Consider the following 27,638-nt stretch of genomic DNA (forward strand, 5'->3'; position numbering starts at 1 on the left):
CAGCAACTTATAACTTTCAGTTTTAGGTCACATTAAAAGTTATTGGCTGTAGTGAAATTTCATGATCAACACTATTTATAGATCTCATTATTGTATAAGGGATCCCATTGTGTCCAATTTTAAGAGAAAACTGGAACATAATCTTTTGCATAGGCCTTCAGAGATCCCACAATATTAGCAACTATTAGAGATGCTGACTCTAGGAGAAAGAACGAGGAGTATTGTGACACCTTAGAGACTAAAATTTATTTGAGCATAAGCTTTTGTGGGCTAAAACCCACTTCATCGGATGCATGCAGTGGAAAATACAGTAGGAAGGTGTGTGTGCATGCACGCACACACCCATTTTTTTCATGTCCTGTGTGTGTTGCCATACCAACTATAAGGAGAGTGATCAATTAAGGTGGGCTATTATCAGCAGGAGAAAAAAAACTTCTGTACTCACACCTTCTTGTCAACTGTTGGAAACGGGCCATCCCTATTATCACTACAAAAGTTTTTTTTCCTCCTGCTGATAACAGCCCACCTTAATTGATCCCTCCCATTATAGTTGGTATGGCAACACCCATTTTTTTCATGTCGTGTGTGCGTGCACACACACACACACACACACACCCACCCACCTTCCTACTGTATTTTCCACTGCATGCATCCGATGAAGTGGGTTTTAGCACACGAAAGCTTATGCTCAAATATATTTGTTAAAGTCTCTAAGGTGCCACAAGTACTCCTCGTTCTTTTTGCTGATACAGACTAACACGGCTACCACTCTAAAACCTGACTCTAGGAGGTGAGAGTTCTAGAACTGCACCATCTATCCAGAAGATGGCCAGGCTACAGACTAGTTATCTAAAACATTCTGCTGCTCTAATTGCTCACAGTAGCAGTTTGTATTGTTCCCAGGATATTCTTTAATAGGTTTATCTAAGGAACAGTTTTCCCACTTCCGAGAGCTGTTAAACTGCTTTACTTCTTTAGCCTGCAAAATACTGATGCCTTTGACATCTATAGAAATACTGAAGTGCCACTAGTTTATAGGGAAAAAGTTAATTTCTTAACGTTTCAATGTGCCATTGAATGTATTGCTAGAAGCAAAATCTGTCTGGAATGTGTTGCTCCCAGAGGAGGAAGGGGTGGTGAGCGGCAGGGAGTAACTTAAATGTACCTTGTTTTTAAAAGAGCAGTTCAGTTGAGAGCTGAAGAGCCCCAGTTATAACAAGTCCTTATGCTCTAGCACTGTTGCTTGGCCCGTGAAGCTACAAACAAGACACATCAGGTTCAAAGGCAGTGCTTATTCCTCAAAAGTCTCAGTAAATTCTTTACCACTTTAAAGAAACCTTCACTATATTTTTAATTAAGCCAAATTTGTATTTCACTTTTTACTGCTCCCATTCTAAGCATCAGTTACTTGTTACAAACATTCCAGAAGTGAAAGTTAGCTCTGAACTAAACCCATTACACACTATTTTGTAGTTAAAACACAAGCAAATTATGTAGACATGCATGTACAAGTAGTTTAAGGGAGCCAACTGACATTTAGTTCAGTTACCAGAGTTCAGTTTATGCAGCAAACACATACCAATTATCACTGTTCTGAAACTGTAGCATGTCATTTATCTACCTGTACAGGAGAGATGGCATCCAAGCTGCTAGCACTTGGTGGACGTCCCTTTGGCATGACTCCAGGTGGTGGCTGTCTAGCCTTGTTCATGACATTACTGCAATTGGCTACCATAGTGAGGATGGTCTCTGACAGCTCCTGAGAAACGCTCCTGAGCAGAGAAGAGTTAGGTGATAAGCCATATGGCATTCCTGAGGCTGGCCAATCCAGCCTGTTCAGTTTCTCTTTAGCAAGCGGGACCATGTATTTCAAGACAGGCAATAAGTGTGGCTTTGGAGAAGTAGATAAAAGTTAAGATTTTGCAATTACTTTACAATAATTTGACTATCCCTACTGTTGTATCTCTTCATTAGACTCACTAAGAAGTGACTTGAAGCACTCCAGAGACTTCTAGAACCTACAAACCCGCAGCGTGTCTTTCTAAAAGACTTACGCTAGACCTTAAACCCAAAACAGATGGCTGAGTGACTGTAGATACCATCTTTAGTGAAAAGTTACATTGTTAAGTCAATATGCTTATCCCCCTCATGCTAAGAAGATGCTTGTTTTCAGATCCACATTTCATCAGGCACTGGAACATAAGGAGTAATTAGCAGTAGTACCTTATAGCTCTAAGCAAGCAATGAAACCCTGCCCCCTCTGATGTACAGGCAGTCCTCGCATTTACGACAACTGGTTCCTGAAAACCGCTTTGTAAGTCAAAACATCGTAACTCGGAACCACAATCCACTACATTGCAGAACCGAGCATCGTAAAGTCGAATCAGGGTATCAATTCATAAGTGTCGTTCCTCATAAGTAACTGTACTATATTGAATCTTAGCTACATTTTATTTGATTTCCATTCGATACATAGAAAAAGGACAGTCTTGATAGGGAAATTAGTTTTCCAGACTTTATTATCCTGTGTCAATACTCATGTCTTAGATACACTACTGAATAACTTCAAGGATTAAGACACACCTAAAAACAGAATATGCATTTTTTCCACAACAGAGTTAAAAAAGAACAGACTCCTAGAAAGCCCTAGTCTATTTCTTGGCACGGGGATCTCTAAAAAACAAAAAGGGCCGTACTGCTTCAGAAAGCCTTAAGTAAATGTCAAAAGTGCATGCTGCCCAAGTCGAGGGCATCTTTCAGTGGGCTCTTAGACCTTACACAGTAGTAAGTAGTCAGAAGATAAAACTACTAATTTGTTATCCTCTGAAATATTACAACTGGCCTTCTCATATAGAAATAGATCCAAGGCTAGACTTGTCATTTGCCTCTTAAGACAAGTCTTTTTATAAAGAATCCCTTGTTCTACATTAGCTATAGCACCCACATTTTGTGAAAAGTGAGCAGCTACCCAGTAAGCAGACTTCAGAATTTTGCAGGAGTGCTTTCTCTCCCCTTCCACAGATTGATCAGAATTAAAATGGCCTTAAGGTAGTTTCTTAATTCACTAATTAAACTAAACTGAATTATGGTCACTTCAATTCTGAACAGAAGCATCCACACAGGGAAGTGGATTAGTTGAACTGCATGAAATCCAATTCATACCTTTAGTTAATTTGGATTAATTATCCTGGATGCCCCCCATGTAGGCAAGCCCAAAGTATTGCCTATTCTCCATCTATAGTACATCTATAACCAGCTATTACTGTAGGAGGAGCACCTCACAATCTCTACTACAGTTATCCTCACACCACCCAAGAGGTAGGGAAAGTGCTATTATCCTCATTTTACAGATGAGCTGAGGAAAAGAGACAGTGATTTGCTCAAGGTCACAAAGTAAACTGGGTTTAAGTCCCCACTCTGTTAAGTCTCCAGAGTCTGAGGCTAACCCTGCTAAGAGGGGAGGGATAGCTCAATGGTTTGAGCATTGGCCTGCTAAACCCAGGGTTGTGAGTTCAATCCTTGAGGGGGCCATGTAGGGATTTGGGGCAAAAATCTGTTTGGGGATTGGTCCTGCTTTGAGCAGGGGGTTGGACTAGATGACCTCCTGAGGTCCCTTCCAACCCTGATATTCTATGATTCTAACCACTAGACCATCCTTCCTTATGCACTCATTTGTAGCAATTAAGTCACATCAAGAGAGTCAGTTACATTAAATGCTTTCTGAGCAATTCTTTTTAAGAAAGCCATTGCTGTAGTTGCTACATGGATACTATGTGGGTGTGAGGATGAGATTGTTCGTTATGGAGTCTATTTAAATAAGGCTCACACTTATGAAAGTTTGAAGCCAGCTTGGATAAAAACTAAGAATTCATATTTTATTGAAATTAAATACAGGTTCTTTTAAAAAATAAACCCATTTAAGATTAAATTTGAAGTTGACACCCTACGTTAAGGCCTTAAATTATTAAAATAATTTAAATGAAATACAAAAAATATTAAGCAGTACATTTGATGCCAAGTCTTAAAGAAAGTCAAATAACTGAATTGGTGGACGTCACTAGTTAACAACCTGGAACGAGAATTTGTTGAAGTGCTAAAGCAGCTGTAGACCGGTGCAGAGACTATTTTCTTCATTTCAGTTTATTCAACTACTTCAGGTCAATGACTAATTCCTTCTAAGGTGAGCCAATTGGGAGTTGGGAAAAAAAGCAGGAAAACTTAGATTGGAAAAGAAAAAAACATGTATACAAACTAGATGCAAGGATGAGATCTACTAGTTCCATAATCTTGAAGGACATAGTAAATTGAACTGATTTCTGATCACTAACTAGTGAATAATTCCGTTACTCATTAATCAGTTTTAAATACAAAAAAAGTTTAGTGAAACCATGTACATTTCCAGCACATTTAATTTTATTTAATAAAATTAAGTTTAGATGGAAATACAAATAGACAAATCACAAGCAAAAAAATTATTTGAGAAATGCATCATCCACTATTTTCTAAAGTACTAAAAGACTTCAAATTAAGAATCTGAATAAGTGTCAATTAAGCTGTTTAATTGCTTGAATAATGGGTAAGTTATGATGTATCCTCCAGGTTAACATAACTTTGTTAATTTGTAACTAAATCTGTTTTAATGGTTATCAACCAATGAGGATCAACCTCTTTAGGAAAATAACTAAAAAATACAAGTGCAAAACATGATTAAAATCAATTAATGATTCCTACTTGCTGATTTAAATCCTATTAATGGTGATCTGAAGTCAATACACCCTGTTTGAAAACTCCAATGTTAACCTAATATGCCATGAATTCTACAAGAATCTCTCCTACTAATGTCCTGACATCTAGGCAGCAAAAAGAATGGATATACCTCAAAACAGGTAAAATTGAAGACTGTTTTTTTCATCTTATAACATTACTACTCCTTGGGGAATTCTGCACCACTGCGCAATGCAGAATTTTGCAGAAATTAATGTGCATGTGGAATTTTCTTTCCCCACAGAAATGGACTTCAATGCTGCTAGCCGCCACTGGACCCAGCAGATTCCTGGCAGCTGCCAGCATGCCCTGAGAAAAGGAGAGGGCAGCGCACAGAAAACTGTGCAAGCATGGGATTGAGCATCAGGCAGTTCTCCCTCCGGATCCCTAGGCTTAGGGTGGAATATGGGGGGCATGTACGGCTAGATTCTTGGGGGACGAGGGGGAGGCAAAGGGGGCAGAGAAACAGGAACTAGGTTGTGATAGGGATTTCTGTAACTCTACTCCTGGGGAAATTTGTGCGTCTCTCTGTATCGTTACAGACACTTGCTGACAGGTATTTTGAAATACATGACCAAAATAATTGAAACTGGCATGATTATAGTGTGTTATTTTGATGAATAAAATTTGCAGAATTTTTAATGTTTTGGTGCAGACTGGCCCCAGAAGTACATTACGTAACAAATTCTAGGTTTAAAATTTAAGTATCTCTGCATATATTAACTTTGCAAAGGATCATTTAGAATTGGTATGACAAACATGGAAGCCCATTTGCTTTTAATGTAGCAGCCCTATTGAGAAATACAGGAAGATGCCCCACCTACTTACTCTGCAACTACAGGAAAAGAGGATCATAAAATTTTGTTCAGCAATATAAAAAATATTAGGAGAGACTGCATTGCCAGTTAGGTCTGGTTCCATAGACATTCGACCCCACCCGTTAAATACCTAAATTTAAAAAAAAAAGTTTTACTGTATCATTCCTTCCTGTAAGTGAAACCTATTTACTCTTTTCCTTGACTCAATTCTCCTCTCTGCTCCACTCATTTTTCTATATTCTCTTGTCCTCTTTTCCCATGTTGTGTTTACTCCTTTCCACATTATCACTCCTTTCCTGTGTTCACTATTCAGTCTCTGCACTCTCCCAAACCTCCATTTCCCCCCAACCTCCCAAAACTGTCTCCTATACTTCTTCCCAGGACATAAGTTCATGAGCCAGCCTCATACCTCTGAAGTCCAAATACTACCATCCTCTCCTCAAAAATCAAGCATGTGTACAGACAGTGAGAACCCTCCAGCTTCCTCCCCCCCACCCCAAGCAACGTTCACTCTCATGCAGCTTCCCAGAAGCTCAAATAGGCAGTCCGTGTATCATGTGCCAAGCATGTCCCAACTCCCTTATGCCCACCCACACAAGCAGCCTCTCCTCCTCCTCTGTTCTCTACCCTAGTCTCAGTAGTTCCTTCCCCTACATTTGCACAAAGAAGGCCATTCGCTCTCCAAGCCCTTTGATTCCCACACACTTCTTGTTCTTCCACTTACTTTGCCCCTTCAACCCCAAGAGGAGTCTAGCCCTGCTCAGAGAATGGAAACTGTTGTAGAGCAGGAGAAGGAAGTGAGGCAATATCTGTTCTTCCTCCTCCCCCCACTGGCTCTGCCAGATACAACGATTCAGGAGCCAGTCAGCACCAACAGGAACTGAGGGTAAGGGAGAGAGAAAATGATGTGGTCTTGGGAGAATTAAGAGGAAAAAGAAGAAACCTTTTCCATTTTTATCCCTCTACACAGAGCAGGCAAGGTATGTTTGGGAGGACGGGGGAAAAAAGAACATGCACATCTATTTCATCCCAGTGACTGCACCTAGAGGGACACTTGTGGCAGCTTTTTAGGGTCATGAAACCCCTATAAATACAAGTACTTTAAAAAAGGTGCTAGCACCAACTTGACTCATTGCATACATATTCCTTGATTAGAGGATTCCCCACCCCTCCCTTCAAGTAGCTTAGTGGTCTGTGAGTTTATCAGACACTTAGCAGTTGAACAGATTTCAGTGTCTACGCCCATCTGACTTCACTGCAAACTGTTCTTCAGAGTAAACAGCTGTTTAAAACTTATTGCTATAGAGCAAGATTGCTGTGTTTACTAGCATAAGGACAAAGTGGTTTGGTCAAACAAAGATTTCCAGGACATTTCTGGCATCACTAGAAGTTCCTGGCACATCATGTGTTGAAATTAGATATTCCTATAACTAAAGTGCTGGTGTAGCTTCCTAAATACATGATGCACCATGATACAATTTCAAGGTAAAATGACTGGGAAACAACTTCCCCCATCAATTACAATAAATCTGAACTTAACTTCTAGCCAGAAAGTTGACTAAAATGCTTGTTTCTAAATAGGGCTGAAATCCAAGATTTTAGACCTGTGATTGTGATTAAGAAAGCCTGCACACAAGACTTTTCTTCTCAATCTAGTCTCCTTTAGTAATTTTGCTGAAAGTGTGCAAATGGTTCAGATTCTTAGATAAAAATTAAGAGGCAGTAAAGGGTTGAGAAGATTGTTCTGGACCTTCTAGTTCTCCACCCCAGGGAACATCAGGGTTCAGAGCACAGCCAAGTTATTGCTTGTTCTTAAGTGACAACTATGCAGATTAAAGCTTTCTAAATCCAGAGATAAACTATTCTTTAATAGCTTATGCCTAATATTTGAGAGTACTGTCAAGAGGAGTTTAGCAATAAGATAGAGCCAATCATGTGTTCAATCTAGGACTGGCTCTAAATGGTACAGCCCCATCTTTCATATGCACCAAGGGACTCCAAACCTCAGTTTTAAGATAGTTTTGCAACTATGACACTTGCAGCTGAGTCTTCAAGCATATGCAGTTACCATAAGCGTGCAATTTTCTTACCCAGCACAAGCTTGTAGGCAGGCCAACATAGTTGCCAGTGTTTCTGGAGGAAGCTGAGCACTTTTGGGCTGGTCTTTCTCTGGGGCAAGGCCCCCCAAAATAGATGGGCATCGTCTCTTTAAGAAGGTCATACAGGCCTGGATAAAGGGCTCCTGGGGAAGAGAAATTATTTTAATCTCTATTTAGACTGCATACCAGCCATGATTTCAAATTTAGCAATTGCAAGGTGGAAAGAATTGCACTAAGCTATTACATAGTTCAACATTGTCACTGAACTGTCAGACTAAAGAAGTTTTCCACAACTTCAATACTACTTAAAACGGTTATAGTGACTTAAGTCACCAAAAATAAAATGCAGAAATGAAATAAAAATCCTGCTTTACCCCATGCTCCCGAATTTTATCTGTGAGCCATTTGTCAAGTTTGAGGTATTCCCGTCGAGAGGCAAGTGCAGCAAGGTCAATAACAAAGGCAAATGGAGTACCATTTAGCAGCATTGACAAGGCCTAAAGAAAAAAAAATAAGACTACTAGTCAAAATATCAGGTTACCCTACCCATTCTTTCACGATCTCTGCTCCCCACCTACTTTTTGGACGAGTTTTGCTACAACATGCTGCTACTGCTTTCTTGGTCAACAAAAAAATTTGGTACTATTAGCTTCATAGTTATGTCTTGCTTATAAGACTAAGCAAGTGGTTCTAGATCTGAAAGCATGACACTACCTTCAACTAGACTTGACCTTGTGCTTGGGCTTTTACAGTCTTAATATGAAGCCTTACCAGTAAGTGGCAGAATAATAAAAAAAGGTTACTCAGTTTCTATTGCAATACCACAGAAATCAAATAAAAAAAATCTTATCACTCCCTGAGCGCAACACAGGAGTATTTCACATCCATTCTGAATGTGCGGTCAACAGTAGTTGATGCACAGAAATTTTTTTTCAGAAGGCAGTCTGTCCAGCTACACCAAATGACACCCCAAATTTGTTACATCCACTTTAACAGGTGACAGATACCTCAAAAAGGTGATAAATACCTCAAAAATAAGTCATCTGAAACTGTACAGCACATACAATTTCAGTGGACTAGTATGGAAAGTTACTGAACTATTGTCACTTGTTTAACATACTTAAGTACAACTGTGCTATCTTTAAACAAGTTTACTTTTCTAGAGTAAGTTTCTTATGCTCCCACTTCCAGCATCTTCAAAAAAAAGTAAAAATCTGTTGAAACTATTCTTCTAGTTCTAGATCATTTTTATAGTCTTGATACCCACTTATGCCAACATCTGAATCCAGACATTCTAGCAATACAGTTCTTTCTAGCTTTCTATCACTTGCTAGTTTAGTCTCCCTTATAAAAAGGAACATGAAGTTCATACACAACACACTAAGTGACAAATGCCTCTCAAAGAGCTCACCTTCAAGTCTTGGGCAACATCGAGAATGCGTGACAATTTTGCCTGGTCATACTGCTCCCCTCTCATGTACCATTCAGCCATTGCATGCATGATAAGTTGGCGTATTGAAGGAGACTGGCCCTAGGGAAAGTTAAATTGTGATTTCACTTTATACAGAGCTGCCTTTAAAAGAACCACCACACTTCAGGTTGTTACAGAAGTTTACATTTGGAATAGCTCGCTCACACACTTATGCAGATGTTTCACCTATACGCCACAGTTTTAATGGTGTTTATATGCAAGTTCTGTAGTTAATACTAGTTATATTTCACTCAGATAATCTACTGTAAGAACCTAAACTCACCACTTAGACATGATTCTACATCTTTGAATTTTCTTTTAATGGTGAAACCAGTTGCGTTCACATCCCATGTTATTCCACCAGTAAACCGGTCTAATTCTTTTCCCATTCACATAGGAATGGAGATTGGAATAAACTATTGTAGCATGCCATCTACACTTATGTAATGGAATACCACATCTCATGTTTTTGGAGACAGAATGGGGGTGAGATCCCAAAAACAAAACAGAAATCAGCTTTTCATTGGTATCAAGGGTCTTAAAGTCTAGCTGTTCACATCTTGGGAGCACTTAATTTTACCAGCTGATGGAACTGCATCATGAAAGATAGACCAATGTTCTGCATTTATGCAACAACCTGGGCCAGTGGAAAACTTCAGATCTTGCAGTTAAGATCTTTACTCAACTCATGCTTTGTTGCAGAAGGCTTTCTCCAGTCAAGCAATAGATAACCCTACCCTTCAATTTAAGAGATTTTCCTAATGTAAACAAAACCACCACAACACAACTGGGAGAGCTTGAAATGAAGGACAGTGCTGAATGACCATGACTTCAGTCAGTTTAGACCAGGACCAGGTCAGTTTTGTATCATTGAACTTCACTGTTCAGATGTACTTGAGCACAACAAGATTCTTCTAATGCAGATAAGCCAAAAGACATAGGTCTCAACTACAGCCATCTTTTCCTTACCTCTCCCATTTGGGTAGCTCCATCAGTGGTAGCAATGGTGAAAGCTATAGCATTGAGAGGGCAGCACGTAACCCCAAAACAGTCTGCTTATGTACTCATTTAGCGCCTCACATTTGCATACACTAAAAGGATACACAGGCAGCCACTTCATGACAGCTCTCAGTTTAACAAATACAGGAATTGTAACATTGCATCAGACAAGTGTGACATCTGTAAAGTATACTGCCGTACAGATCTCAGCCCACGATGTATAGTTATGGAATAGCCAATCTCTAGTTAACAATTGGGCTTATGCCTGAACCTGACAGTTTATATCCCAAGATAATGTACTTCTTACAGGAGACTGAGTAATAGAAGAAGAGTTTTTTTTTTTTTTTTTTTTTAAACGCTCCATGTACCAACCAGCAAGACTTTAGTTTTACAAGGTCTTATATTGAGCCTATATTCAAGTTTGAGTTTCCTAAGCTGATCTTTTGTTAAAGAGTACTTATTTACACAATGAAAAAGAGACCAAGTCTCAGCAGTTTGCCTTAAGATCCAAGTGGTAAGCAATCACCGGTGAGTTGCAATATTTTGTAGAAAGTATTGCATTTTTATACTACCCTGGTCATCAATGAAGACATTTCAATGCTTTGCTGTTCCAGCTGCCAAATCAATCCAACACAAGCTTCTACAATAAAAGTAAAAGTAATCAAAGCTTTTGAGTACTCAATTGAAACACTTACCTGTCCATGCCACGCATAGTGCAAAATGATGGCAGAGTTGGGATGGTTGCCAAGGAAAATTGGCATCAGTGTAGAGATGAGTTCATGGCGCAAGGTATGCCAGGAAGTGTTGATCTGTAATAAGGCCAATACCAACATATCTGGGCAGTGCTTGATAGGGAAACTGAAGAGCTGCTTAACTTGCTCATACTGCCCCACTTCTGCCAACCGCAACAGAGACTCGATCAAATCCAGGCTCTTCCTAACAAAAACACAAAGTTACATACTAGATGACTAACAGGATTCTGGTCTGCAGGCAATGCTAAACATTATTAAAATGCTAATTTTAAATAAGCAAACTTCATACAACTTTTACAGCTTTGTTGAACCCAATTGAGCCTGCAATGAGAATATTCCTATCTGATTTTCATTAAATATTTAAACTCCACATTTAATAAAAGGCTCAAAAAGGTCAGAGTCAACTACTCTTGTGGTGAAGAGGGATTAAAAACCTCCACCGCCAACTGAGATATTTCAGGTTGAATATACAACTGAAAACTGTGGCTATATGTATACACTTTAAAAACTCGTGTTTTACTTCAGGTACCTGGAGCAAGCTCCTCCAGTGTCCTAGAACCCTGTTCTTGAACAGAATACCTATACATTTTTAGAAGTGAAAAAGCACTCCCAAAACACATTAGTAGGAACTCTCCCAGACAGCTAAAGACACCAGTGGAAGGATCAACAGGCAGCATGCTTTACAAGTGTTACTATGGGCATACGTGGGAAGTGCTCTGATAATGCAAGAACCAAGCACTAATTATACACAAGATACTGAATGGCTCATCTGCTAAAATATGTGCGCAGCTAAAAAACTCAAGTCATTTGAAAAAGCCACATTTAACTGTCAAATTAGTCTTATCCTCCACTTATGAGAACATAAATCCAACTATGTGACCAGGTTTACCATGTGGCAATTTCTCGATTGTCATCCTCTGGTGGTGCTTTCAGGATGTCTGTGGCAACAGCATGACAGGGATAGTCAGCAAAACAGAAGATCTCCGGGTTTATGAGGGAATGCTGGATGAAGGAGAGCTAGAACAAGTGTTCAGAAAAATCAAGTTAGATCTTCAGCAAAAGTTGCATACCTTCTTTCTTCCTCAACCACCAGGAGAGACATTTTCAGAAGGGACTCAAAAGTTAGCGTGTGTTTTGCACCTCAGTTTGTACTGTATCCAGGACTTTAATCTTATTGTGTAACCAGGTTAAAGCCTTGGCACTACACAGTTATTGAACATAGTTCCAGTTCCATCTAGACTACGAACGGGAATAGCGTTGGTAACTGTTTTCCCCGAACAAGAATGTGTGGTGCCCTTCAACTCAATGTGCTTTAATATCCCTTAAGCCTTCAGATAAACCAGTTATACAGTTGACTAGACTATACTTAAGATGTGTGCTCGGGGTCTGTAGTCACTCCCAGACAGTCTTGCAAATTCATTCTTAGTTCTGGGATTAGTCTATTTAAGTTAGTTTCACTACTGAATGATGTTCCTTACTACACAGAGATATTAAGCCAGTACAACTGTAACTGTTAAGCATGTAAACTGCCCAGTACAATTAATTTGGCAACAGCTCCAAAATAAGCCTACCTGGCCCTCGGCATGTTTCCAAGGTCTGTATATGAGATCAACTGGGAAGACTTCCATGCCGAGCCCTCTTTGGATACCGTACACCACAATCTGTAGACCCTTGCTGTCACGAAGTTGAAACCCAGGGTGGTCCAGTTCATAGGTTACTTCCTTGAAGTTCAAACTAGGATTCTGCAACCAGTAAAACAGGTTACCGAGCATCAAGGTAACATCCATAAACATTCCTCAATACTTTCTGCAAGTGCACCAGGCCATCAATGATCATTAGTGCATTTCAATGGAAAAATTTCAGCACAAATAGTTAATAGTTTGGCTCAGCTGTAATTTAACTAAAATAGGATCTTACAACAGAGTATTAGACAAACTTAATTAGTGACATCGGAACCAGAAAAGATTACAGGCTCTGAATTCTGGCTAAGTGCTCCTCTCTTCCATGCAAGGTGCATAGTCCTTGAGGCAAAAGTGCTTATAAAGGTTTCTGTGATGAGGAATAGGGCATATTAGGATGGGTGTAAGATAGGAATAAACAGCATGGAATGGTCTTAAAAAAAAAAAAAAAAAATCACTCAAGTTAGCCATTTTTGCACCTTTAGTTTCCTGTGGTATTATTTTGACACATTTTTATTCAAGTGAAGCAATAAAGACATTTCAGTTCAGAAATGCTAGTATTCTACTCCTGAGAAGAGTATACCAGAATTGACTACTGGTTGCTCTGAATACTAATTACAAATGGTCTATATTGATATATTACAAGCAAGAAGTCACAAACTTACCAGTTCTTTAAGAACATCAATCAAGACCTCCACATTCCAGGTATGGGCTTGCGTTCCATCACTTTTATCTTTCCCATCACTCCAGATCCCACTGCCAGGAGCCGAAATAGACTGCAAATTAAATGCATCTGATCAGATACTAGTTAAATTTAAACCAACGCCAGAAACCAGAGCTTCAGAACATCCTGCATTATGAGCAAAATCAAGCCGTTAAGTAAGCTAGGAAGAAAGAGCTCTGCACTTTTAATAGCACCTTTCACCTAAGAATCAAAGCATTTTACAGACATGCCTCACTGTGATGCAATACCCCTCTACAGAATAGGAATGAAATGTGAAGTGAAGAATACAAGTTAAGTGATTTGCTTAAGGTAACAGTAGTGGCAGAGCCAGAAATGGAATCCTGGAGCACCAACTCCCAGTGTCCCCAGCTTTAGTGACAAGTTCACTCTTCTCACTAAAATGTAAATGTACACTGTTTACTACCACTCTTCAATAAAACTACTCACTTGTAATGGAATACCCTCTGTCAACCCCGAATGAGTTCGAGCCATCATTCCCAAAACCCTGGCAACCTGGGCAGCTGTGACCTCCCGAACACCAAACTGCATGATTATGTTGCGACATTCTTCAACACTAAAAATATAACCAGAAGAAATAGACATTGATCACAGTACCAAAGCAAGTTTCACCATGACAACCAGCATAACACAAGAGGGACTAGAGTGTGATATTCTGATTAAAGGTAACCAACATTGAAACAAAAAGTTAGCTATTTCAACCTGATTTTGCATACAATAAGGAGTGCAAGACTGGTTGGCTTTGCAATGTTTTCAGTTAGAAGGGTTCTTGCTTTCTAATTCGAACTACAGACACTCCCCGACTTACACAAGCATTCCATTCCGGAACGCCTTGTGTAACTCGAATTTTGCTTAAGTCGGAAATATATCTCTGACCATTACCAAAAAACCCTCCTATTTCTAGCTTATGGGACTTTTTCCGTAAGTGCGGATTTGTGTAAGTCGGGTCTTGCCGGGGAGTGTCTGTATTTATGTTAGGCCAAGATAGCTCTTGCTAACACGGGATTTCTATGCAAGTTTATAAACATATTTTGGGAAATTGCCATATATTCAACTCAAAACCATAGATCTCCACTAAGTAACAACCATGTGACCTGTATTTGACCACTGCATATAGTTCATGCAAATTAAACTGTAGGATTTTGCTACTCTCAGCTCTCCATTAGACAGGAAAGGGGTCAAAAGACTACGGGTAGATTACTCATGAACACTATCTTAGGTTCTGACATAGTTGGAGTACTCAACGGTTACAGAAACTTCATTAAGTACCACCCACCTGCAACAGGTATTTGAGACCATGACTACATGCTTTGTGAGAAATTAACATGTATAAATTCACTCTACAGTTGTCAAATTTTCATCAATTAGACCAAGGTCATCTTAATATAACTACACAATGGAATTTGAACTCATGAAATATTTTAGCAGTTGACCTAACTTCAGGGACTAAATACAAAAGGCAAATTAAATGGTTTCCTACAGCTCAGATCTTTATATCCTTCAAAGTTCATTTTACTCTGAAAATTTAGACAGTTACCTAGTGTATAGGAGCACAAGTTAAAAAAAAAAGTGATTGAGTTTCCTTTAATCTAGGACTATGACTATGAATACCTTTGATTTTTATCTGAACTGGGAAAACACTTCTATTTATGCAGTTTATCTAAATTATTAAAACTAAGGTATTTTTAAACCAAAGTTATTTTCACCTTTGGATGCCATCTCTGGGTTTCAAACACTGCGAGGAGATGTTTAAGGGTATTCAGAAGAAATTTTTAAAATGTAGAACTGTGTTCCCTCTAATTTTTCCCCACACATGTGCAGAATGAATTTTGTTATGTGCACCAATAAGGAGGTGGTGTGACACATCACCTTCACATTGGTGCACATAAAATTCATGTGGTGGGGGTGGAGGCCAAGGCGTTCGGCATGGGGAGGGGGCTCAGGGCTGGTGCAGAGGGTTGGTGTGCAGGGGTGTGAGGGCTCTGGCTGGGGATGCAGGCTCTGGGGTGGGGCCAGGGATGAGGGGTTCAGGTCTGGGGTGCAGGAGGATGCTCCAGTGGGGAGAGAGGACTCCCCCAGCAACATCTGGGCAGGGGGGGGAAGGGGGGGGGGAGAAGGCGCCTCTCCCTGCTGCAGCACCTCCAGGGCTGGGGCTGTGATAGGTCCCATCTGGGGCTGAATTGGGGCTGCCCCTCCCCCAGCTAGTCCAGGGCTGAGTTGGGGCCCGGGGAGGGGCACCCCCACAGGTGCCAAGCCCATGGATGCTATAGGGCTAGAGCACCCACAGAGAGATTAGCAGGTGCTGCTGAGCAACACCTACCAGCAGCCAAGCGCCGCCCACCACCTCTCATCTGCTGACCAACTCCTCCTCCCCAGTGGCTCCTGCCTGCTGCTGCAAACAGCTGTTTCTAGCGCACGCGCACAGGCGCACACACACCCAGCTAGAGGGGAAGTCTGTACCTATGGCATGCCCCTCCTCTAGCAGGTTGGTTGGGCGGGTTCCCTGAGCGCCTGCGTGGCACTGAATAGGCTGCTGTGCAGCAGTACAGCTTACAGGGAACTTAGGTGTGGAATCATATGAGTCTTATGCTTTTTATAAGCTTTATCAACATCTAACCACACATTAAATTTGGACTGAGCCAAATCTAAGTGTCCCTTTAAAACTGGCATTTGAGAACGCTGCTGGTAGTGGCCATCTTGCTGAAGTTATTTGCAGGTTGCCATGTAATCACTGCACACTATCTTCCATCCTGCAATAATATGGGTCTAAAAACTGAAGTGAGCGAGCACAGATAATGGTAAGGGAGGAGAACAGAAAGACTTAGCATCCAAATCTGACAGACTTCAAACTAGATCCCAATTGCTTCTTCCACCTTCCTGGTGAGGGGTTAGGGGGGTTATTTGTATTACAGTACCACTGAGGAGCTGCACTGTACTAGATGCTGTACACACAGATCTTCAGTGTACCTTACATCACCTCTGGGGTGGGTTCACCAAGTCTTTTGACCTGTTCTTCTGGAATTTCCAATTATCAGAGCTGCAGGTTCACTTCTGGCTAAGAACCACAGGCAGACTCTTAGGGTATGTCTATACAGCAAGCAGAAACCCATAGCAGCAAGTCTCAGAGACAAAGTCTACAGACCTGGGCTCATGCTATCGTGCTAAAAATTGCTGTGAGCTAGAACTTGGACTCAATCCCACCCCTGAGATTCAGAGCCCAAGCCTGAACATCTACACAGCTATTTTTTAAGTTCTGTAGAGAGCCCAAGTTTGTAGAACAGGACTCAGACTTTCTGCTTGCCATGCAGATGTACCCTCAGAACTTGTTCATAAGTGAAGTATGGCACATTAATGTGTTAACTGAAGGCAATTGCAAGTATTGACCATACAAGTTCTTCACTTACAGTAAGAAACAAAGCCTGGCAGGTACTTGGTTCTGGGGCAGCTATAAGGATAATCATGCTATAAGGTATTGGCAGGGAAGCTGAGTAAGTTCTGCAGTATAGTCAGTCCACTCCTTGACACTACTGCTCAATGTTGCATGACTAAAAGCTTGATGCATGCAGCAAGTTAAACTGTTTGTGAAGCTCTTCCTGCCCAGCATTCTAAAACTCAATACAGATCTTCAGGTGAACACTCGCCTGTGTTTAAAGCTTGACAACTTGCATAAAAGGGAAATTCTAAAAACCTAAGAACATAAGAAAGGCCATACTGGGTCAGACCAAAGGTCCATCCAGCCCAGTATCCTGTCTACTGACAGTGACCAATGCCAGGTGTCCCAGAGGGAGTGAACCTAACAGGTAATGCTCAAGTGATCTCTCTCCTGCCATCCATCTCCACCCTCTGACAAACAGAGGCTAGGGACACCATTCCTTACCCATCTTGTCTAATAGCCATTAAATGGACTTAACCTCCATGAATTTATCCAGTTCTCTTTTAAACCCTGTTATAGTCCTAGCCTTCACAACCTCCTCAGGCAAGGAGTTCCACAGGTTGACTGCGCTGTGTGAAGAACTTCCTTTTATTTGTTTTAAACCTGCTGCCCATTAATTTCATTTGACGGCCCCTAGTTCTTGTATTATGGGAACAAGTAAACAACTTCCTTATTCACTTTCTCCACACCATTCATGATTTTATATCCCTCTATCATATCCCCCCTTAGTCTCCTCTTTTCCAAGCTGAAAAGTCCTAGCCTCTTTAATCTCTCCTCATATGGGACCCGTTCCAAACCCCTAATCATTTTAGTTGCCCTTCTCTGAACCTTTTCTAATGCCAGTCTTTGAGATGACGAGACCACATCTGTACACAGTATTCAAGATGTGGGCGTACCATGGATTTATATAAGGGCAATAAGATATTCTCCATCTTATTCTCTATCATTTTTTAATGATTCCTAACATCCTGTTTGCTTTTTTGACTGCCGCTGCACACTACATGGACGTCTTCAGAGAACTATCCACGATGACTCCAAGATCTTTCCTGATTAGTTGTAGCTAAATTAGCCCCTCCCCTTTCTTCCTCCCCCTCCCCCCATATTATATGTATAGTTGGGGTTATTTTTTCCAAACGTGCATTACTTTACATTTATCCACATTAAATTTCATTTGCCATTTTGTTGCCCAATCGCTTAGTTTTTTGAGATTTTTGAAGTTCTTCAGTCTGTTTTGGTCTTAGCTATCTTGAGCAGTTTAGTATCATCTGCAAACTTCGCCACCTCACGGTTTACCCCCTTTCTCCAGATCATTTATGAATAAGTTGAATAGGATTGGTCCTAGGATTGACCCTTGGGGAACACCACTAGTTACCCCTCTTCATTCTGAAAATTTACCATTTATTCCTACCCTTTGTTCCCTGTCTTTTAAATCAGTTCTCAATCCATGGAAGGACCTTCCCTCTTATCCCATGACAACTTAAATTTACGTAAGAGCCTTTGGTGAGGGACCTTGTCAAAAGGCTTTCTGGAAATCTAAGTACACTATGTCCACTAGATCCCCTTTGTCCACATGTTTGTTGACCCCTTCAAAGAACTCCAATAGATTAGTAAGACATGATTTCCCTTTTCAGAAATCATGTTGACTTTTGCCCAACAATTTATGTTCTTCTATGTGTCTGACAATTTTATTCTTTACTATTGTTTCAACTAATTTGCCCAATACTGACCTTAGACTTACCAGTCTGTAAGTGCTGGGATCACCTCTTGAGCCCTTTTTAAATATTGGCATTACATTAACTACCTTCCAGTCATTGGGTACAGAAGACTATTTAAAGGACAGTTTACAAACCATAGTTAATAGTTCCACAATTTCATATTTGGGTTCTTTCAGAACTCTTTGGTGACTACCATCTGGTCCCAGTGACTTGTTACTGTTAAGTTTACCAATTAATTCCAAAACCACCTCCAGTGACACTTCAAACTGACAATTCCTTCAGATGTGTCACCTACAAAGGGCAGCTCAGGTCTGGGAATCTCCCTAACATCTTCAGCCATGAAGACTGAGGCAAAGAATTCATTTAGTTTCTCCACAATGACTAGCATCTTTAAGTGCTCCTTTTGTATCTCGATTGTCCAGGGGCCCACTGGTTGTTTAGCAGGCTTCCTGCTTCTGATATACTTTAAAAAACATTACCACCCTTTGAGTTTTTGGCTAGATGTTCTTCAAACTCCTTTTTGGCTTTTCTTATTACATTTTTATTCTTAATTTGGCAGTGCTTATGCTCCTTTCTATTTACCTCACTAGGATTTGACTTCCACTTTTTAAAAGAGGACTCTCTCTCACTGCTTCTTTACATGGTTAAGCCAAGCCACGGTGACTCTTTTTTAGTTCTTTTACTGTGTTTTTTAATTTGGGGAATACATTTAAGTTGGGCCTCTATTATGGTGTCTTTGAAAAAAGTGTCCATGCAGCTTGCAGGGATTTCACTCTAGTCACTGTACCTTTTAATTTGTTTAATTAACCTCCTCATTTTTGCATAGTTCCCCTTTCTGAAATTAAATGCCACAGTGTTGGGCTGTTGAGGTGTGCTTCCCACCACAGGAATGTCAAATGTTATTATGGTCACTATTTCCAAGTGGTCCTGTTATAGTTACCTCTTGGACCAGATCCTGCACTCCACTGAGGAGTGAATAGAGAACTGCCTCTCCCCTTGTGGGTTCCTGTACCAGCTGCTCCAAGAAGCAGTTAAAATATCGAGAAATTCTCTCTGCATTTCGTCCTGAGGTGACATGTTCCCAGTCAATATGGGGTTAACTGAAATCCCTCACTATTATTGAGTTCTTTATTTTGATAGCCTCTCTAATCTCCCTTAGCATTTCATTGTCACTATCACTGTCCTGGTCAGGTGGTCGATAATAGATCCCTACTGTTATATTCTTATTAGAGCATGGAATTACCATCCATAGAGATTCTACAGAACATGTGGATTCAATTAAGTTTTACTTCATTTGATTCTACGTTTTCTTTCACATTCAGTGCCAATCATCCCCCCGCCCCTGCATGACCTGTTCTGTCCTTCCAATATATTTTGTACCCCGGAATGACTGTCCCATTGCTTGTCCACACTCCACCAGGTTTCTGTGATGCCTACTATATCAATATCCTCCTTTAACAGGAGGCACTCTAGTTCACCCATATTATTTAGACTTCTAGCATTTGTTTACAAGCACTTTAAAAACTTGTAACTGTTTATTTGTCTGCCCTTTTCTGATGCATCAGATTCTTTATGTGAATATTTCTCGTCTGATCTGGCCCAACCTTTATCCTCTTCCATCCTCTCCGAGACTAAAACCTAGAGATTCTCTATCAATAGACTCTCCAAGAGAAGTCTGTCCGATCCACATGCTCCTCTGCAGCAACTGGCTTTCCTCCATCTTAGTTTAAAAACTGTTCTGCAACTTTTTAATGTTAAGTGCCAGCAGTCTGGATCCACTTTGGTTTAGGTGGAGCCCATCCTTCCTGTATAGGCTCCCCCGTCCCACAAGTTTCCCCAGTTCCTAATAAATCTAAACCCCTCCTCTCTACACCATCGTCTCATCCACGCATTGCGACTCTGAAGCTCTGCCTGCCTACCTGGCCCTGTGTGTGGAACTGGAAGCAAAGAACTAGAAGAAAGTACAATATCTGTGTATTTTCTGTAAAAAGAAAATACCTCTGGATTGATAAGTGAATAGTTTACCTCTACTGCTTAGATAGGAATGTTCAACAGAAGGTAGTTTACATTTACAATCAGAAAATACACAACACTGGAAGTGAACATACTATAAACCAAGAACAAGCGATCTTATGTTACTACTTGGTATACAAAGATTAGTGTAGTTACTTTAGGTCTCCCTCTTTTCCTTTACCTCAGGGAAAAAGGGACTGTTCCAAGGCAAGAGGATTGATGTGCACGCGCTCTCTCTCCACACAGTTTTCCTACAAACCTTGTACAAAAGCCGTAGCCTACTTCTTGCATGAAGTCTGCCAGAGAGCTCTCCATCATTGTTTTGGCTATCCCTCCAGAATCAGGCAGGATCCTATCCATTAGGATGTCCCGTTTTTCAGGGTATAGAAGTGGTGCAAGCACCACGGGGCAACGCTCCTGGGGAAAATCTAAAAGTGAGAATGAAGAGCATGTATTAAGATGCATTATAATGGCCTAATAAACAGGAAATTCTACAATACTACTTCCAGTCACAAATGACCATTAGGATTCTGTGTTTCTAAGTGCTTATGTTCAAATGAAGATTGTCTTGAAAAATACTATTACACATTGCCCCTGTAAAATGAAGGCTTTGAGCCTCCCTCAGGAAAGCTTCCAATTCCTGAAGAATTGAAGCTTTAAAATTTTTAGCCACTACAGATGCAAAGAAAAGCTACCAAATGTAAGCGGAGAAAAATCACTGCATCTAGCCTACCAGCATAGCTCCAGGTCCTCTATTGCTGTTTACAGCTTCCCCAAACTGCAGGAACAGCATGAAATTGACAAGCCTTCTACAGTTTCACTGCAGCTGCTTGGGAAAGCTACTAACTGCAGCAGAAACAGGTGCTAGAATTATTCCTGAGGGGACAACCACCCAAAAAGCACAGATTGAAGAATACAGTAGGAGAGAGCAGCTGTCCCCTTCCACCAGAAAGTATTGGGAATAGGGGATCAGTGTGGGGTGCTCCTCTGCATTCTAGCAGGGACAGGTTTCAAGGGACAGATGCACCATGGGACAAGAGGACGAATTTTATGTTTTGGGCTATTATGCCAGCAACCCATCCACAATAGGACAGATTAGCCCAGTGGGAACCACCTAGGGGTTAGCCTTCCCTCAAAACAAGTTAGTGTGACTGCTTGTGTACTTTTGGAAGCATGTGGGGCAAGTTATTGGCTTGATTAAGGGAACAAATTCTCTAGAACAGACAATACTTAAGAGCATAAACAGCTGCTTTTTTTGCATTATAGTCTTGCTCTATTTAGCTGTTTATACACACTGTATATCTAGTTCTTCTAAGAACTAAGGAGGAGTGAGGAAGGCCGGGAAGAAGAGGAGATTAAAGGAGTTCAAGTCAGGAATGCATGGCCCCTTTATTAAGAATATTTTGCCAGAAACCACCTCACCCACTGAAGACAAGGGAAATGTTATTTCATATACTACATTTCAACTGCCATAGCGTCACACAGACAGAGGTAGTCTCCACAACATACATGGCATCAATAAAAAGTTCATATACAAAGCTATGTTCCCTGAAAGTTCCCCTAAACTTGTTCCTGGAACTTATGTATTCTAGGACTTGCAGCAACAGACACTGATTTAATGTAACTATTATGAAGCCTTAACTATATCTCATCAATCCAGTTTCCCCTCATTTAGCATTCTGAAAAATTCCCTGTTTTAGAAAGATCGTGTACTATGGATGTTTAAAGCTACAAATAGAAGAAAAATATACAACAAATGAACTTTTGCAACAAGACAGAAGTTCTCCACTATCTAAAGCCTGTTCATTTGGGTATCCCTAAAGAAAGGCTGCATACCCCTCAAATTCTGCAAATTCTTTTTAGTATAGTGCAATACTATGTTACCACATACCAATGGAAAGAAGATTCCAACTACTTCAAAACCAACATGATTAAGTGGTACACTGCAACAGAGTATTTGTTCTCAGTGGATTTAGCCTCATGAAACCTTATGCACTAAGCAGCCTATTACACCACCACACTGCTGCCACGGGAATGACAGGCTGCTGGTACATTATGACAGGCACTCAAACAGGCTTCCTGAATGGTGAGGTTCTACTTACCTCTACGTAATGTTTTGAGGAAAGCGTCAATCTGTTCCTGTCCAACCCCAAAAGCTCCTTTCTGCCCAAAAAGGAGATGGGAGAGGAGGAGGTGCAGGACCTCTATTGCAATATCTTGGAAGCCACCTTCTTGATTTCCACTGACGTCTGCGTCAATGTAAGACCGCAGCAGATCTGGAAGTTTCTGTTTGATAAACTGGGCAGCTACAAGAGGAAAAGAGAGGCTATAGTTAAAGCCCTGAAAGTTACTTTAAAAATGTACCTTAGTCAAAGACTTAATTTGGTTCTGTTGGTCATCCAATGCTCTGGGCACATTTAACACACTCCACACCACCTAAATAGTTGTCTACCATTGATAAGACAACAATATCCTTTTCATGCTCTGTACCCCTCATCCCCACCTTTAGTAGGCAAGAAAGACTTAGCCGTGTCTGTTCCAGACATATTACAATAGTGAATCAGAACTGGGGAAATGGGGGGAGGAACAACTCCTGCTCCAGTACCTATTGATTTCAACTGCAGAAGCAAACTCAAGTAACCCAGACCCTAAAGCATTGTCAGGATTGTTCTTAAATTTGACAGGTCTTTGCTGTAGTATTTTGCAAACTCCTCACTTACCAAAACCTCGTAGATCTGAGCTGAAGGAGTTCAGTAAAGCAAGACCAAAAATCACCTGTGAACAAATGAGAGGAAAGTAAGAGCCTATCATGCATTTAATTTCAGTCAAGTTTTGTATTGTACAAACTTAACCAGCTAGTTTGGGAAACAAATGTTTACCCACCTCTTGAACTTTGCTTAATTTGATAACTTTACTCAGCTGGGCAAATAAATGGGGTGAAGGCTTTAGACTCTGAAACAGAATAAAGTATGAATTATTTATACGGATGGTCTAGCTTGTAGTGTGAAAGACAGCCTGGAGGTTTTATCTGCAGGAGAGGGAAATTTGCAGGAAGGGAAGGCATTTTGCAGTAGACTAGCTCACAAAGCCTGAACAGGGCAGTCAAAAAACCCAAGCAAAAGCTGCCATTTTCAGGAGTTAATATTAAGGTGACCCATGCTTTGAAGAAAGTTTAAATCCACACATACTTCTCACAAGTTACACTAGTTCAGTTACTAAGCTGTTGGTCTCAGGACCTTCCCCATGTCAACAAAAATATAGAAGCACTAGGGACCTATTTTGTATTTTGATTGTTTTGAGGTCTAACACAAAATGTTCAAAAATCACAAAAGTTTAACACTATTAAACCAGCTTAGTTTAATCAAGAGAAAGGCCCTTTCTAAAGTGGCTTGGACACTACTACAGTGCTTCTGTGAAAATGGTAAAGTGAGATGAGCAGTATGAGAATAAAGTTAGATATAGCAGACAGTGCAATCCCAGACTTCCACATGGACAACTAGCATTAGCTAATATCACGTAAGGGAATACAGTTTAGACCCAACCTTAGGGTTTATAAAGAAAGGCTTAAACTCCGTAAATATTTTTTCATGAAAGTAGAGGTATGAGTCTTGCTTGGTTTTAAGTATTCCCATCAAGTGTTTGCAATCCAAACATTGCTGTACTATGGAATGCGTAAGAACCTGAAATTGACTAATTTATATTTATTGTGGAAGCTTGAGAAGTACAGGGAGTGACAATGGATGAGCAAGACTATTCAGTTTTTAAAATTCTTGGTACTAGAAAAGACAAGAGTTTGTTTTAAAAGATTAAATCCCAGTAAATACAAACACGGAGGGTATAAACAACTATAAAAAAAGCAAGGCCAAGGAGGATTTCAGGCAACAAGGGAAGCATGTCATGTCCTACTCTAGTTAAGGATCCTGTTCTTGAAGCTAAAAAACTGTCCCCAACCCTCGTGCACTAGCACCCATCAAAGTCTAGAAAATAGCAGCTCCTTAAGGGTAAAAGTAGATAATTTCCTTCTATGGGTTAATCCATTTCCCCTCCAACTCTAGGAAAACCTTTGTCACACTCCTCTTGTGCTGAATTTTTAGTCTGCTAGTGCAGTTACACACTGAATGAATGCTACTGCCTTGTTTGACAAGTTTTCCTGTTTAAAAAGCCCTTTTAAATATAACTCATTGAAAACATTCTACATAATTCCACAATAAAATAGAGACTTATTTTTCCACGACTGACCCTTTTAAAACAGGGTATACAAACCTTCTGATAGTGCAATGGATTGTCAATGGCGTAGGACAGCGTCGAGATAAAGTTTGGCTTTGTAATCAGCGACGCACACTCCTGGATCAGAAACTGAGTCTGAAAAGAACAAGGGAACTGTGAATCTGCTATTGCTTTAACATATTGCATCTGTATTTCAGTTATCACTTTACTTTTCACTCTGCAGCCACAGTAGCAATAACCCAGTCAGATTTTACAGTGCTTCAGATTTTGAATTCAGTATTTTGTACCAAGAAACACAGAAGGGGACAGACTAGTGTCCATCAGAATTTGACTGTTTCCTTGTCATTAAGGTTTAGGTTTTAATATTTGCCAGACTAGACAAGCGAGCCAAACAGAGTTTCTCAGTCACCTGGCAAAGTAAACTTGATGTGCAAGTCTGGAACTTTATTTCACTTGTCTTAGGCTCCTACAGATGTTAGCATAGATAGTGTCTGTATGCACAACAAATAGGAGCATAGTATGCTAAATTAAGCAATGTTTCTCAAGAGATTTTAGGAAAGAATGGAGGTTAAGCCAGGAAATAGGTGTGCCCCAGAAGTCTAAATAGTTTGGAAGTGTGTAAGATAGTTGCTCATTGTATTACTAGCTTGGACTAAGCTTTAAAAAAAGTAAGGGATGTTTTAAGAAGGTACTGCCTGGGGCCCAAAAAAAAAGTGGGGCCAACACACTTTAGTAGCAGGTTTTCTAAGTCAGTTCTTTAAAAGAGAAACTCAGTAATTCCACTTCTTGCTAATTTAGAGAGCCAACAAAGGGAGTTGTAATTCAAAAACTGTGCATGGATATTTTCCCCCAATTAACTGAAGACTATAACCTGTACCCTGCCTTTGTGCTTAAAATGGCCTGAGAGCTTTGCAATAAGCCAATTAAAAGTATAATTAATTAGTGATTGTCCAAGTGCAGCATTTACCTGATGGAAATCTTTGCCACTGCTTTTACCATCGCCACTGAAATCCACATGCGAGAATAGACAGCGTAGTAAATGCCTGTCTGCCTCGGGACCGTGCCGATTCACAATCTGAAAGACCAAGAACAAACCATCTAGAAAACATCCAACAATTTTGATGGAAAGTTGTCACACAATGATGGGGCACCAGTACTTTGGTTACTGTAGTAATTTCACTACTTTGTACAACGGAATACTCAAGTTCAAATAGGAGGCACCGAGGATTCAAGAGTTTAGTAATTAATTCTCAATATCCTGTGAAGTAAGGGTTAACCCCATTGGGGATGGAAAGACAGAATCAAAGCAGTAAAATCATGACAGGACCAGAACCCCAATCTCTTAACTCCAACTCTTTGATCATGCTTCTGCCCACATTAAGGCACACTAGTTTAAGCACTCAACTTGTTTGTTTTTGAGGAAGGAACCCGTACATAAGGGAATTCCCAGGGTGGTGGATAATGTTTTTTTTATTTAAATTGGATTTTTTTGATAAAATGCTTGGGGGGGGGGGATCTATGTAAAGATAGTTTTAATTAAGATATTTGAGCTATAATGTATCATCATGGAATAGGGATTATACATTCTAATTCTATAGTATGAGACAATATATTCATGTAATGGTTAAGAAAAGTTTTGTAAAGGAGTTCCAACAGTTCATGGATTAGGGACCCAAATTTATGGGGCTCCAGGGGTTTCTGTATAGATTTAGAAGATTGTTGGGGGCAGAATAGATCTGGACAAGGAGAAGAAGTCTGGAGATAAGTGTGAGAAGGGAGGGACAGGCAGTAGAAACAAAAGTGAAACTGTTTGAGCAATATATTCCAGAAGTCTTGAGGTCTTTCTGAGTGTAGCCTTCATTGATTTGAAATCTACCATACCATCCTCTCACTAGAAGGGAAAACCTATAATGGCAGCAGGCCGTAAAAAAGACCCAGTTTGGGAATATTTTAATGAAGTTCCTCTACCTGTGGGTAAGACGGGCATGTGTTCAAAATGCAAACAATGCGAGAAATGCAAGGCCTGGTTGCCCGAATGAATCATCATAGGAAGTGTTCCTTCTCAGGAGGAAGCTGCAATGATGATGAAGTGAACATGTCTGAACACGCAGGATCTTCAGGTTGGTAAACTTTTTTATTTCATACTTCTTTCTTAAGGACTGCCTGTCTTCCTTTTGGACTACTCTTGAATTCTCATGAACAAAAAAAATAGTTGTTACTCTAGGATACTACCATTTTAGATGCAGTTGTGATACAAATAAATAGCTGAAATAGGCAGATCTTTTTACAATAGCACCTTTAAAGTAGTCAGTGAATGCAAGGAATAATACTAAATGAGCAGTAAGGTAATAATTAAATAACTGCATTGACTTATTTTGTTTAGGAGAATCCATCCTCTACATACAGGATTCTGAAGACTATCCACCTTCAAGGTCACCATCATTTTCTATAGTTTCAGAGTTTATCCACCAATGATAGTGTTTCAGTCACATGTATGTCACATGACCACAGTATATCACCTGTAGCAAAAAGGAAAGTCTCCATCATCCAGAAACAACCATAGATAAGTTTGTGATAAGAACCAACAGATTACAAAAAGAGGTAAATTGATGGAAAAAAATTGCCCAGTTTGTTTATGCAACCAACTCTCCTTTCTGTATGATGAGAACCCACACTTCGTTAACATGGTTCAGTCATTAAGACCAGGATACAGTCCACCAAACAGAGCAGATGTCACAGGCAAATTGCTGGATAAAGTATATGAAAGAGAAATTGAGCAGTGTGCAAAAGGTCTAGAGGGTGAAATTGTTAACCTGAGTATGATGGGTGGAGCAATGTCACACAATGATTCAGTTGTATGTGCTTGTGTGACAGAGGAAGGGAACGTATCTCTTGTTTCTGTAAGGAAGACATCAGGAAATGCACA

General features: G+C 40.2%; 1 protein-coding gene and 1 non-coding gene across 11 annotated transcripts in view; both read right to left on the reverse strand.

Annotated features, from left to right (window-relative positions):
* The window catches only part of CNOT1 (CCR4-NOT transcription complex subunit 1), a 110,633-nt gene that overhangs the window by 55,706 nt on the left and 27,289 nt on the right, over positions 1–27,638 (reverse strand). For 9 of the 10 annotated variants that reach the window (XM_054049019.1, XM_054049013.1, XM_054049015.1 and 6 more), the window contains exons 3-17: positions 25,680–25,787; positions 24,749–24,847; positions 23,369–23,437; positions 23,206–23,260; positions 22,588–22,791; positions 20,745–20,913; positions 13,754–13,880; positions 13,248–13,358; positions 12,475–12,645; positions 11,793–11,920; positions 10,847–11,087; positions 9,093–9,212; positions 8,056–8,178; positions 7,673–7,824; positions 1,622–1,772 (exon numbers count right to left, since the gene is read on the reverse strand). In XM_054049019.1, coding sequence (XP_053904994.1) covers positions 1,622–1,772; positions 7,673–7,824; positions 8,056–8,178; positions 9,093–9,212; positions 10,847–11,087; positions 11,793–11,920; positions 12,475–12,645; positions 13,248–13,358; positions 13,754–13,880; positions 20,745–20,913; positions 22,588–22,791; positions 23,206–23,260; positions 23,369–23,437; positions 24,749–24,847; positions 25,680–25,787 — 2,028 coding nt within the window. The remainder of the gene's footprint in view (positions 1–1,621; positions 1,773–7,672; positions 7,825–8,055; positions 8,179–9,092; positions 9,213–10,846; positions 11,088–11,792; positions 11,921–12,474; positions 12,646–13,247; positions 13,359–13,753; positions 13,881–20,744; positions 20,914–22,587; positions 22,792–23,205; positions 23,261–23,368; positions 23,438–24,748; positions 24,848–25,679; positions 25,788–27,638) is intronic. The other variant, XM_054049017.1, reaches the window with a different exon arrangement.
* LOC128849089 (small nucleolar RNA SNORA50) lies at positions 1,158–1,293 on the reverse strand. The gene has a single exon (XR_008447167.1). It is a non-coding gene; the product is annotated as a small nucleolar RNA SNORA50 (small nucleolar RNA).

This window comes from Malaclemys terrapin, chromosome 14 (assembly GCF_027887155.1).
Source record: "Malaclemys terrapin pileata isolate rMalTer1 chromosome 14, rMalTer1.hap1, whole genome shotgun sequence".
Taxonomy (NCBI): Eukaryota; Metazoa; Chordata; order Testudines; family Emydidae; genus Malaclemys; species Malaclemys terrapin.